The following is a 12,547-nucleotide window of genomic DNA, read 5'->3' as shown; positions in this document are numbered from 1 at the left end:
CGGGGTGCAGACAGAAGCCATGGTCCAGGTCCAGCCAGGTAAGGAGGACGGGGACCAAAGGGGGTGAGTCCAGGAATGGGACAGCACCTGTCCTGTCCAGCCTGGAGGACCCTGTCCCCAAAGTGTGTACCAGGCCCCAGAGATGGGGACACCCTCATTTCCTTCCTCCCTCATTTTCCAGGATGAAAGAGAGGTTTTCAGAGAAAATTGTGTCACCGTCAGCTGGGGACGGAGAAGGGGACAGGGGACAGAGAGAGTGAGAGGCTGGTGACACATCACACAGCAAGATGGGGGGGGGACCTGGGCCTTCTTCGTCCACTTCTCCACCTTGTGGGAGGGGGACACGCATGGGATGGGGGAGCTCTTCAAAGAGTCTCCCTGTTGTCATCGTCCACCCTGTCCCCAGGGCCTCTGTCCTGCTCCCCCACACCCGATGCTGGCCTGACCACTCCGGCTGGCGCTGTCCGCATCCACTTGTGCTAATTACACGGAAAAAGCTCCCTCCTCCCGCCACTTCCCGGGAAGTGAGCGCCCTGGGAGGGACAGGCCTGGGGCGGGGCCGGCTCTGGTGGGACGAATGACACAGCGGCGTCCATGGAGGGTCTGCGTGCTTTGGGGGGCGGCCACAGACACCCCGGGAATCTCCAGAAGGACGCCCGCCGCTCCCGCCCGGCTCTCAGGACCAGGTTGGGTTGTTCTTCTTGCTGGTGAGAAATGCGGGTGTCCATCAGAGGCCGCTGACCTCCCTTGTTCCTCTGCCCATCCCCACTGGTCACTTGGGGTCCCCATTCTGGGGATGGGGACCCTGACATAGCTCTTCCTCCTTCCCCCCCCCCAATTCCCAAGGTTCCTGCTTTGCATGGACGGGGCTCGGGGTTCAGAAGACGTGGCCTGGGCTGTAGGGCTGAGCTTGGCTGAGCCCCCCCCACCTGTGGACATCTCTGGAGACCTTTGTGTCCTTACTGCTGTCACCAGGAAGGGCCCACGATGCCCAGCTGTCAGCCCAAGGACTGGGGACACTAGGGAACCATGGTGCCCACCTCCTAAAAAACAAACAACAACAAAAACCAACTCAGCCCCAGTTTCAGCACCAGCAGGTGGTGGACAGGTCATCACTGTCCCTTGCACTCCAAGCCCCTGCCAGCCCTAGAGGGGGCAGCAAGCCATTTGGGGCGCTAGGGGTGTCCCCAGCCTGTCGCCTCTCCCCATCTCCCTCCCCATGGTCTCTTTTCTCTCCTCCCCTCAGTGCGTCCTGAGCTCCCTTCAACCTGTTCCTCCTCAGCACCTGGGGCGCACGGTTACTTGCTGTCCCCTCCACCCAGACCCTGGCCTTGGCACTGGTCAGTCCAGGCGCCCCAAGCTCTGACCCATGGAGAGGCCGTGCGCAGAGGCACCTGGCGGGCTGAGCCACCGCAGCCGCTATTGCGCCCTGCGGCCCCCGAAACACCTGTGGCGTCAACCGCGGTGTCCCATCCGCATCCAGCAGCGATTCCACTCGGACCCCGACCCACCCGCGGGTGACCACCAGCCGGACTGGAGCCCTCGGCCTGGACTCAGGAAGTCACGGCGATCGTGGCCCTGCTCCTTCCACGGGCGGTAGGTGGAGGCAGGGTGGGCGCGCGGGGTGCGCGCGGGGTGCGCGTGGCCTGGAAGGGCGGGAGGGGCTCGGATGCACACTGCAGGCCGCAGATTTGTAGGAAAAAGCGGTTTCTATCACCCTGGAGCTGGGGTGAGGGGGTCATGACTGTTTTAGGGAAGGGGTCCGTGCTGCTCCGTGCGCCCAGGGCGCATGGGTCCCCCTGCGTGTGCGCGTGCGCCGTGCGCGCGACATCTGAGCAGCTGTGCGTGTCCCCTCCCCAGCGGTGTAAGTGTCCATGGTCAACCTGCATGTCTGCGGTGACCGTGTGTCCATGCTGGCGCAGGTCCAGGTGTCCACGGCTGTCATGTGCTCTCCCCAGTCCCCTCTTATGGCATGGTCGTGGGTATGGAGCCAACTGTCACTGTCCTTTCTCTGTCCCAATTGGGCTTGGTGTGTAGGTACCTCGGGGTGGGGGACAGGAGTTTGGTCATCCCAGGTGTCTAGGGGCTCCTGGGGCTCTTGAGTGACCGTTAGGAGCCAGGCCAGCTGTGTAGGGGTGCAGGGAGCTCTGCAGTCCATGTCCTCACTTAAGGAAGGAGGGATCCGGCCATTGTGGGTCCCCAGCGGCTGGGTGGGGCCTGGAAGGTCAAGGAAGAGGGTCCAGGAGCTTCAGGCCTCCTTGGGTTGGAGGAAGAGTCAAGTCCAGCCAAGCCAGCCCGTCCCAAGTTCAAGTCCAAGCTGAGCAGCCTGGGGTCAATGGCTTCCTTCTCTGAGCTGGGCCCGGGGACGTCACGTCCTGGGTACTGGTTTCTTCCTCACCAGCCCTGGGGAGCACTTGGGGCCCATGCGTCCCACAGCCCAGCAGGCGGGGCTGAAGGTCAGGGAGGACACCTTTCAGGGAGAAGCCATGCAGGGAAGGGTGTGACGAGCAGAAGGAACAGAATGTGCAAGGCCTCACCCTCAAGAGGACCAGGCGTGGCATGGATGGGCAGGGGCCATAAGCACTTCATGGGCACCTGCTGAATGCAAGGCAGTCCTGCAGGACACAATGACCACCACAGGAAACATTTAACTGTCCCCAGGAGCAGGACTGTGTCCAGGGGACACTGAGAGCACTCACCTTACTGGGCAAAGAGGGCTTCCTGGAGGTGACAGTGCCATCCATGGTGGCGACCTGAAAATAGAGGACAAATGGGCAGAGGCGGGGATCTCCTGTCCAACTCTCTTTCAGGGTTGGCCTCCAGTGCTGAGTCCCGGCTCTACGACTTCCACTCCGTGGCCGTTTTTCATAAAAGCAATTTATGAAATTGCTTTTTAACTCTTATTACTATTTAATAAGAGTTATTAAAACTCTTAATGAAGCATTTAAAACGGAACCGATGAATGGGGCGTGAATAGTAAAATGACTGATAAATCGTTAATCCCTCTGGGACTCCATGGGGAGGCCCCTGGCCAGGCTCAAATGACCTGGGTGTGGCACTCACTGCTGTGTGACCCTGGGCAAGTGGCTGTGCCTCTCTGTGCTGATATTTAATTTTCACCATCACCATCTCAGGAAAGCACCTGACTTGCCCTGGGCCTCAGTTTCCCCTTGGGGACCACGGTCAGCCCCTCCCGCAGGGCTGGGGTGGTGTCGCGACTTCCTGTCCCCTGGGGAACGGCTATAGTTAGGTCCAGTACTTTTGGTATTTTTGTCTTGGGGACAGTGACCATGTCCCCTTCATGTACAGGGGACACAGCCACCTGACCCCAGCTGTCCCCCAGCCCCCCGAGACCCCGTTTCTCAGGCCAGCTGAGGACAGTGGGGGGGGGGGCGGGAGGAGAGAGGTGACGACAGCCGGGCGTCACAGGACGGAAGGCTCGGGCGGGTGACCCGCGGATGTTTGTACAGGACGGACAGCCGAGGGACGAAGACATCCAGACACGGGGTCTGGACAGTGTCAGGGCAGCCGGGGTCACGCGGGGATTCAGGGTGGGGGGACAGCTGGGGGACGGGAGCCTTGTGACTGTCGCTGACCCCAAGCCTCAGTTTCCCCACCTGGCACTGAGGGACAGGACTGCGTTCTGGGGACAGGGACACCCATTGGCGGTGGAGGAGGTGGGTGACGCCGAGTCGGGGTTGGGGCGCCCTTTATGGCTTCCTCTGGGTGGCCGTTAGCGTCCAGCAGGTCACAGCAATAGGGGAAGTGATGCAAAACCCAAGGGGCCATGTCTGCAGGGCCGGCAGCACAGGCTGTGCCTCAGTTTCCCCATTTGCACGGGTGGGGGGGAGGGTTTTGTTTTTGTTTTTTTTTTTTTAATCAGGACCTGCAGGGCGGGACAGTCCCGGCCACGCCTCCTGGGGCTGCACAGAAAACGTCCTGCACGGTGGCCACCAGCCCCCTGTCCATCCGGTCTGCGTCACCCCATCGGCCATGCAGGGTCCCGGGTCCCCACGGGGGTTCCCCGCGCTCTTCCGTAAGCTACGCCGCTTCACCGTGGCCCACCCGCTGGGGTGAGCTGGACAGGGCTGGGCTCCGGGAGTGGACGGCTGGGGCAGGGACAGGGACAGGGACGGGACAAGGACGGGGGACAGCTTTGCAGTTGTCACCATCCGCCCCCCCATCTCTTGTCAGTCTTTCCTCCACCCCTGTGCCCAGGGGACCGGACATTGTCCCTCTGCAGCTGGGAGGCCCAGAGCTGGACGGGTCACCTCCTCCCTGACCCTGGCGGCTGTCCTGGGAGGGAGGAAGGGAGTGGTGGCCCTAGGTCCCCACACTGTGCCCGTTGTTCCTGCTGCAGCAAGGAGGCCAAGATGGGGCTGTCACTCTGAGCCTTGGGTGACCACAGCAGGACTTGGTCAGTCGTGGGGCTTTCAGTGTCCGGTGTGTCCTCCTAGGACTTGGCCCAGCGCTCTGGGTTCGAGTCCCGCCTCTGGGGAAGCAGCAGTGACCTCACCGGCAGTGAGTGGGTGGAGGCTGGAGTGGAGGCTGGGGCTTCTGGGTATCCTGCATTCATTTGGCGCCAAACGCATGCGCATTGTGCAGTTTGGGTCCCAGAGGATCAGAGACTGATAGTCCTTTCCCAAGGTCACACAGCCAGGCGGGGACAACTCGGGGTGAAGATGGGAGGGAGGGGCGCGTCTGTGGCCCTGATGGTGACAGTTCCAGAGTCCTGGTCCCAGACACCAGGGCGGACCAGCCTCCTTCCCAGGGCTCCCTGGGAGTTGAGTGAGGGGGACTCAGGGGCGTCCGGGGAGAACCGCACCCTGGTCCTCAAAAGTGAACCAGGAGAGGGCAGGTCCGCCGCGAGTTTGAATCGAGACCCGGGACCTCGGCGACTCCGTGCCTCAGTTTCCCCGTATGGGCAAGGGGCCACCCACGTCATGGAATCACCACCTGACCCCGTCACTCCCGGCTAAGTTTAGAGCAGAAAGAAAAACAGCCTCCCCTGTCCCAAGAAAGTCCCAGCCCGGCGCTTAACCCTTAACGTCCGGGATCAGGATTCGAACTCGGCATCCGGGGACAGGGGATTCGAACCCAGCCTCCTGCAGCCACTCGGGCCTCTCTTTTTTCTATTCGTCCCTAGGCGCGCGCTTTTCCAGTTCTGGGGAGAGGTAGATGAAGGGGTAGGGATCACCACCCTCAGTCATCCCCCGTCGGAGGGCAAGTTTGGGGCACCCACTGTCCCCCCGCAGCGTCCCCCAGACTCCCACCATGCGCACTGCGCACCCGCGGCCCCGGCCCCTATGCGATATTGAGCCCCGCCCCTGTGTGACGTCACGGGGCGAGTTAACCCGAGCACCCGAAGGAACTAGCGGAAGGCACCGAGCGTAGCCGAATTTACCCGAGCGCGATCGGACTAAACTGAATGGGCCAGTCCCTGCCCGAACGCCGCCCGAAGGAAACCGAGCGCGACCAGGCTAAACCGAATGTTTACGCCCTGACCAGAACGCCGCCCGAACTTACCCGAGCGTGGCCGGACTTAGCCGAATGCCACGAACTCTCCCCAGTGTTATCGGACATAGCCGAATCTAACCGAACTCACTCCATGCAACTAGTAGTGACCCTGTGAGACCCGAGCGAACTCAGGCAGGACTGTATTTGGCCGAGCCGGACCGAACCCTGCAGGCCCACCCCCCACTGCCCCCGCCAATTAAGACAAATCTTGCTGCCCTGTCCTCTGAGCCTGCTGGTGGGTTTGACTCTGGCTTGTGAACCGGGATGGAGTAAGGTCACTAGGGGACCAAGCCCTCTGTCCAGTCAGGGTGTGGCCAGAGAGAAGCACAGGTGGTGGGAAGGTGATCGGTGCTGGGCCATTGGGCACAGCTTGTGCAAAGGCCCTGAGGTGGAAGAGAACAAAGCATTCAAATTAAGAGGAACAGGGGGCGTGGCCTATGGGTTGGGGGTGGAGCCTGGAGGCTTGTGGGCGTTGCCAGGAAACCCAAGGGTGTGGCCAAGCTGGTTGTGGGTGGAGCCTAGTTATTTGTGGGTGTTGCCAAGAAACCAAAGAGCATGGGGAAAGTTTTTGTGGGTGGAGCCTGGAAACTTGGGGGCGGTGTCAGATGGCCCAGGGGTGTGGCCAAGATGGCCGGGGGTGGAGCCTGAGCTCGCCACGCCCACATTAGTGGCCAGGTGGCTGAGGTCCACAGAAAAGAGACCTGCCCAGGCCACATGGACACTTTGGGGAAGGTCTGGAACTCACGTCCCCAGTGGGAAGGACTCCAGGCAGAGTGGGAGGTGACGGGGGCATGGGGTCCCTGCGAGGGTGCAGCTGTGGGGCAGATGGACCAGCTGTCTGTCCCCTGTGACACCAGGGAGGACGCTGCAGGACAGGTGCAAACCATCACCAGGGGCCCCGCTCGTGGACCCCTGTGCTCTAACCGCTGTCGTGTGTCCTCTGCCTGCAGCTTTGACGTGGAAAATGGGGTGCTGTGCGGGAGAAGCGCCCTGGACCCTCAGGTTGGGCCTGGCCTGGGCCGCGTCCACCAGGCCCCTGCCCCGCACAGCCAACGGCGCGAGTCCTTCCTCTACCGCTCGGACAGCGACTATGAAGTGTCACCGAAGGCCATGTCTCGGAACTCCTCTGCGAGCAGCGACCTGTGAGTCTGCGGCTGGATTAATGACAGACACCTCCAACGCCCTTCCTCTTCCCTTTATTTCTCCATCCAGCAGTCCTTCAAAGGGTCATTGGAACAAGGTTCCAAGTTTAAGTAGGAATTTGCCAGGCAGGAAATTTCCTTTAGCCTGGGTTGGGGACAGGAGTGGCTGTCCGGAAACACTGGGCCGAGAAACAGCGAGTGACAAATATTTTGCTTTGAGCTTCCTGGTAGCCAAAATGAAAAGAGAAATACAATCATTCTCTTTCTGATTCCGAAGACCCCTTCTAGTCTTGGGACTCAGTTTCCCCTTTTATAAAAGGCGGAGAAAGTGAGGGCTTTGGGGTGCAGGGGACCTGAGGGGACTGGGACAGGAGTCCTGAGGGGAGGGTGCTGACCCTGAAGAGCCATCTCCCCGCAGACATGGAGAAGACATGATTGTGACGCCTTTTGCCCAGGTCGGTGTCTGCCCTCCCCGCCCCCTCGGTCCCCAGAGCCCCCACCTGAGCCCCTCCCACCGAGCCCCGCCCCCACCCGCCCCGCCCCCACCGGAGCCACGCCCCCGCAGGTGCTGGCCAGCCTGCGGACCGTCCGGAGCAACGTGGCTGCCCTTGCCCACAGTCAAGGCCACGCAGCAGGCAGGTGCGCGGAGGGCGCTTCGGGGGCGGGGCCGCAGGTGCGGGGTGGGCGGGGCCTGGTAGAGAAAGGGGACCAGGTGGGGGCGGGGCCCAGCCAGGTCTGGCTTGGGCGGGGCCTGGATGGGATGGGGGCGTGGTCTAGATTACTGGGGTGGAGCCTGAGGGCGGGGCTTTGGTGATGGGGCAGGGCCTGGAGGACTTGGGGGCGTGGCCTGGATGGTGTGGGCGGGGCCTAGATTTGGGCGTGGCCTGGATGGGCTGGAGGCGTGGTCTGGAGAGACTGGGAGCAGGGCCTGGAGGATCTGGGGGCGGGGCCTAGATGACTGGGGGTGTGGCCTGGAGTTCAGTGGTGGGGCCTGGGTTGTGGGGGCGTGGCCTGGCTGGCCTGGGGCGTGGCCTAGATGATCTGGGGCGGGGTCTAGATGAAAGGCTGTGCATAGGACGGGGGGGGGGCCCTGCAGGTGTGGCCTGGATGGTGTGGGCGGGGCTTATACAGCCCTGGACAGAATGGGGGAGGGAGGATTGGGGTGGGGCAGATGGCGGGGTGAGCCAGCCCTGAGCAGGCTGCACCTGCAGGCAAGCACCCATTGCGAGCCCTCCACCCAGCAGTCAGCCTCCTGCACCTACAGGTAAAGCACCTGTCTGTCCCCGCCTGCAGACACTTCCTCCCTATAGTGACCGTCCTTTGGTGATCTCTCCGGTCCATGGGACCTTGCAATGTGGCTGCTGTACTCTGGTCCCCCACCCAAAAAAATCCCGTCCTTGCAAGTGAAATCCACCATGCCCACGCCACGGATGGGAGGCTGAGGCCCAAAGAGGGTCGCCCACCTGCCCATGGCCACACAGCCACCTGCAGACAGACATGGAACTGGGGTCCTGGTGCGGAGTTGGGGATACAGGGGTCCCGGGGACCCGGTGGGAGGGACAGGCCCCTGACCAGCCCGGCCCCCAGAGGACCCTGGGCAGCAGCTGGCACTGGAGGCGCTGGAGGAGCTGGACTGGTGTCTGGACCAGCTGGAGACCCTGCAGACGCGGCACTCGGTAGGGGACATGGCGTCCAACAAGGTGAGGACCAGGGGCTGCGGTTACCTGCCGCTGGCCATGGGGCAGTCCTCACTGTCCACCTCCCTCCTCCGCAGTTTAAGCGGATGCTGAACCGCGAGTTGACCCACCTGTCAGAAACCAGTCGGTCCGGGAACCAGGTGTCCAAGTACATTACTCGGACCTTCCTGGGTCAGTGTCCATCACGGACTTCACCGTGGGGTGACAGAGCCAGATATAGATGTCCCCCATCCCCAGGGGTCAGTACGGGACTGGAGGGAGGAGCAGGGGAGCGTCCTGGAGGAAAGGACATGACAGCGAGGGTTTTGAGGCATGCGTAGGAGTTCTCCAAGGACAAGGTGGGGGGATATATTGAGCACCAGGTGCATAGGAGCCCTGCGCAATAAACTGGGTCTCCCCTGCTGCACCCCCAGACCAGCCCACCGAGGTGGAGCTGCCCAGCGTGGCCCCCGAGGACCCCCCACGGCCCATGTCCGAAATCAGTGGCCTGCACGGGCCTCCCGACAGCGACGGCCTCTCCATGGCCTCCGTCCCACGCTTCGGGGTCCAGACGGACCAGGAGGGACAGCTGGCGAAGGTGCGTCCCCCGTCAGGCTCTGTGTGGATGCCCCGCCTTGGGCCTCAGTTTCCCCACTTGTACCCAGGGCAGCTGGGGCTCGGTGAGTGGCCCGGCGTTGGGCTGAGCCTGCGGCCTCTCGTTTAGGAACTGCAGGACACGAGCAAGTGGGGGATGGACGTGTTCAAGGTGGCGGAGTTGAGCGGAAACCGACCCCTGACGGCCACCATGTTTAGCATCTTTCGGGTGCGTCCCCTGCCTTGGCTTCATGTCACCCCGGGACCCGAGGGGCAGCCCAGAAGAAGGGGTGTTGAAGGGTGCACAGGAGTTCGGTTGAGTGGTGGTCACTGGAGTCCTGTCCTGGCTCAGGAGCGGGGCCTCATGAAGACGTTCCAGATTCCGGGGGACACGCTGGCCACCTACCTGATGACGCTGGAAGGTCACTACCGCGGCGACGTGGCCTACCACAACAGCCTGCACGCCGCCGACGTAGCACAGTCCACGCACGTCCTGCTGGCCACGCCGGCCCTGGAGGTGCCGCTGGGGACACGGAGCAGACGGGAGGCGGGGAGGACACTGGGGTCCCCCTGGCCCTGACGCCCTGCACCCCTCAGGCCGTGTTCACAGACCTGGAAGTCCTGGCTGCCATCTTTGCCAGCGCCATCCACGACGTGGACCACCCTGGGGTCTCTAACCAGTTTCTCATCAACACCAGTGAGTCGGGGTGCGAGGGGCGGCTGTACCCCGAAGTCTGCGCTGAGCCTGGTCCCCCTGGATTGGGTAGAAAGCTGAACAAGGCACCCCCGCCCTGCAAAGTCAGGGGATGGCTTTTGGAAGAAAGGGGCATGCGAGGTGGGGCTTCAACGCACGCATAGGAGTTGCGGCAGGATTTTTTTTTTTTTTTTTCTTTCCCCCTGGGTGGAGTGGGCGGGCAGGTCACCAGGCTCTGTGTCCCCGCAGACTCGGAGCTGGCACTCATGTACAACGACGTCTCGGTGTTGGAGAACCATCACCTGGCCGTGGGCTTCAAGCTGCTGCAGGGTGACAACTGCGACATCTTCCAGAACCTGAGCGCCAAGCAGCGGCTGAGTCTCCGCAGGATGGTGATCGACATGGTGACGTCACGCGGAGGGCGGGGCGTGGGCGGGTGGAGACAGGGGCGGGGCTACATTTCCAGCTGGTGGGTGTGGGTGGGTCATGGGCGGGGCTAAACAGAGGAAGGGGTGGGGTTTCCGCCCGTTGGTGGGGGTGTGGGCGGGGCATAGTGGGGGAAGGGGCGTGGCTTCCTTTTCCAGCCAGGGGTATGGGCCTGGCATAACAGGAAGGGGCGGGGTTTCCCGCTCAATCGGGCGGATGTGGGCAGGGTATGGGCGGGGCGAAAGAGGGGACGGGGCGGGGCTCTCTTTTCCAGCTGGTGCAGCATGGGTGGGGTGAAAACAGAAGGGGCGGGGCTTCCTTCTCTGTTAGCGGGGGTTGTGGGCGGGGCTCAATAGAGGAAGGGGCGGGGCCTTCCTGTTAGCGGGCTATGGGCGGGGCGGGGGAGGCCTAATAGAGGAGGGGCGGGGCTTCCCTTTCCAGCTGGGCGGGGCTTCAAGCCCTGATGCGCTGAGGACCAGCCCCGGGCCTCCAGCCTCCTGGCCTCCATGAGTGCTGTCCTCGGTTGCTGCAGTCCCGTCTGTAGTGACAGCAGCAGCCCCAGGACCTTTGCACAGCCCACGTCCTAGAGGATGAGACCGAGGGTCTGAGTGCAGGCAGTGGCGTCCCCCTAGGTGCTGGCCACGGACATGTCCAAGCACATGGGCCTCCTCGCCGACCTCAAGACCATGGTGGAGACTAAGAAGGTGACGAGCCTCGGAGTCCTGCTGCTGGACAACTACTCTGACCGCATCCAGGTGTGCAGCAGGACTTGGTGCATTTATGTAGCGCCGACTGTATGCAAACTGGAGGACGAGGCGGGTGGCCTGTGTCTTATCTTTTTTGGGGGGGACAGGGAGGCTGGTGGGCACCCCCTGAGCCTCGCCCGGTCCCCCAGGTCTTGCAGAACCTGGTGCACTGTGCCGACCTCAGCAACCCCACCAAGCCGCTGCCCCTCTACCGCCAGTGGACCGACCGCATCATGGCCGAATTCTTCCAGCAAGGTGACCGTGAGCGCGAGGCCGGCCTGGACATCAGCCCCATGTGTGACAAACACACGGCCTCCGTGGAGAAGTCCCAGGTGCGTGCCTGGCTGCAACCTTGAAGCGGTTATTTGAAATGGGTTTTGTAGGATGAATAGGAGTTGCAAGCGTCTTCCCAAGGAGAAGGAACAAGAAGCAAACCGTGAAGGCTGGGGTGGTTTTTGGTCCACTGTGAGTCACCATGTGCCTCCTGTCCCTTCCCTGTGTCACCTCCCAGGTGGGTTTTATTGACTACATTGTCCACCCTCTGTGGGAGACCTGGGCAGACCTGGTCCACCCCGATGCCCAGGACCTGCTGGACACCCTGGAGGACAACCGAGAGTGGTACCACAGCAAGGTCCCCCGCAGCCCCTCGGACGCCTGCAGCTGTGAGCGGGGTGGCCAGGACAGGTTCCAGTTTTCCCTGACACTGGAGGAGGAGGAGGAGGAGGACAAGGAGGGGTCCCTGGACTCCCACACTTAGCCTGTCCCCTGCCCTCTCCTGGCTTTCCCACGCACGGAGGTGGACACCCACAGGGTCAGGATCTGAGGAGAGACAGCTACCTGGCTTGGGGTCCACGGTGACCCCAGCCTTGGCTGGGGCTGGGCTGGGGACAGCTTCCCAGCTGCACTTGTGTCCCTGGGACAAAATTTTGGGGACCATTTCTGAAATTGTTGCAGTCACTCTTTCTTGTCTTTTTTTTTTTTTTTTTTTTTGCTGAGGTTGAACCCAGGGCCTCACCTATGGCTGGTCACCAAAGCCACTGTGTATTTTCCCGTCTTTGATGTCTCTGGGCCTCAGTTTCCCTGCTGTGACCCGAGACAGCTCACGGATGGGGAAACTGAGGCCCAGGTGGCCTGAAGGGCGGCCCGTCGCCGCAGCGCCCCCGGGAAGCGCGGGCGGCCGGATCAGGTGTTGCACTGGACAAGCTGGGGTCCTGGGGGGGACAGCGACCCCAAAGATGGGGTTCAACTCCCCAAAACCCCTATGTCCTCTGCCGGCCTTGACTTTGCAATCCATCGGCATGAATGCAGGAAGGGTCACAGCCATCTGGGGTCTCAGGTGACCTGGGGGGCGTGCAGGGTCTGCGGATTTTTATTAGGAACCAATAAAACATCGCTGAACCCCACTTCTGCACCTCTGGTCATTCCCTTTCAGTTTTTCTCCATTCCGATTCCTATGGTGGCATTGCACGGGTGCATGAGGCCCAGTCACAGATGTCCCTGTCCCTTACTGGTTGCACCCGGGGTCCCGATTCCCACGCTAGGTTCCTGTCTGTGAGATACGGGGTGCGCGTTGGGGTTCCTGTCCCCCCAAGCCTGACTTTCCTGCAAGATTTGGAGGAGTGGCCCCCAAGTCCCCTGTCTGTGCGTCCCGACCCCGGCGAAAGGGGGGCCCCAACACCCCCAGCCGTGAGGACTTGGGGTGACCCCCCGCAGGCACCTTCCCGGTTCTCACCGCAGGCTTTGGGGAAATGG

At 62.3% G+C, this 12,547-nt stretch overlaps 1 protein-coding gene across 2 annotated transcripts; it reads left to right on the top strand.

Moving 5' to 3' along the window:
• The first annotated feature begins 564 nt into the window (after positions 1 to 564).
• On the top strand, positions 565 to 12,192 carry LOC141416566 (3',5'-cyclic-AMP phosphodiesterase 4C-like). Of its 2 annotated transcripts, none has more exons than XM_074053551.1 (16): positions 565 to 686; positions 1,247 to 1,596; positions 6,468 to 6,659; positions 7,078 to 7,114; positions 7,225 to 7,298; positions 7,871 to 7,923; positions 8,247 to 8,359; positions 8,434 to 8,527; positions 8,770 to 8,933; positions 9,060 to 9,158; positions 9,282 to 9,446; positions 9,527 to 9,626; positions 9,873 to 10,027; positions 10,682 to 10,804; positions 10,945 to 11,127; positions 11,307 to 12,192. In XM_074053551.1, exons 2-16 carry the CDS (start codon positions 1,370 to 1,372, stop codon positions 11,550 to 11,552), a joined length of 2,025 nt encoding a protein of 674 aa, XP_073909652.1. In that variant the 5' UTR covers positions 565 to 686; positions 1,247 to 1,369; the 3' UTR covers positions 11,553 to 12,192. The 2 variants fall into 2 exon arrangements, with proteins under 2 accessions (XP_073909652.1, XP_073909651.1); XM_074053550.1 differs by having other exon boundaries at positions 581 to 707; positions 847 to 1,596.
• The last annotated feature ends 355 nt before the right edge of the window (positions 12,193 to 12,547 follow it).

The sequence above is a fragment of the Castor canadensis genome, chromosome 14 (genome assembly GCF_047511655.1).
Source record: "Castor canadensis chromosome 14, mCasCan1.hap1v2, whole genome shotgun sequence".
Classification (NCBI taxonomy): Eukaryota; Metazoa; Chordata; class Mammalia; order Rodentia; family Castoridae; genus Castor; species Castor canadensis.
Note: the sequence above shows the minus strand (reverse complement) of the source record. Positions and strands in the feature narration are given on the sequence as shown.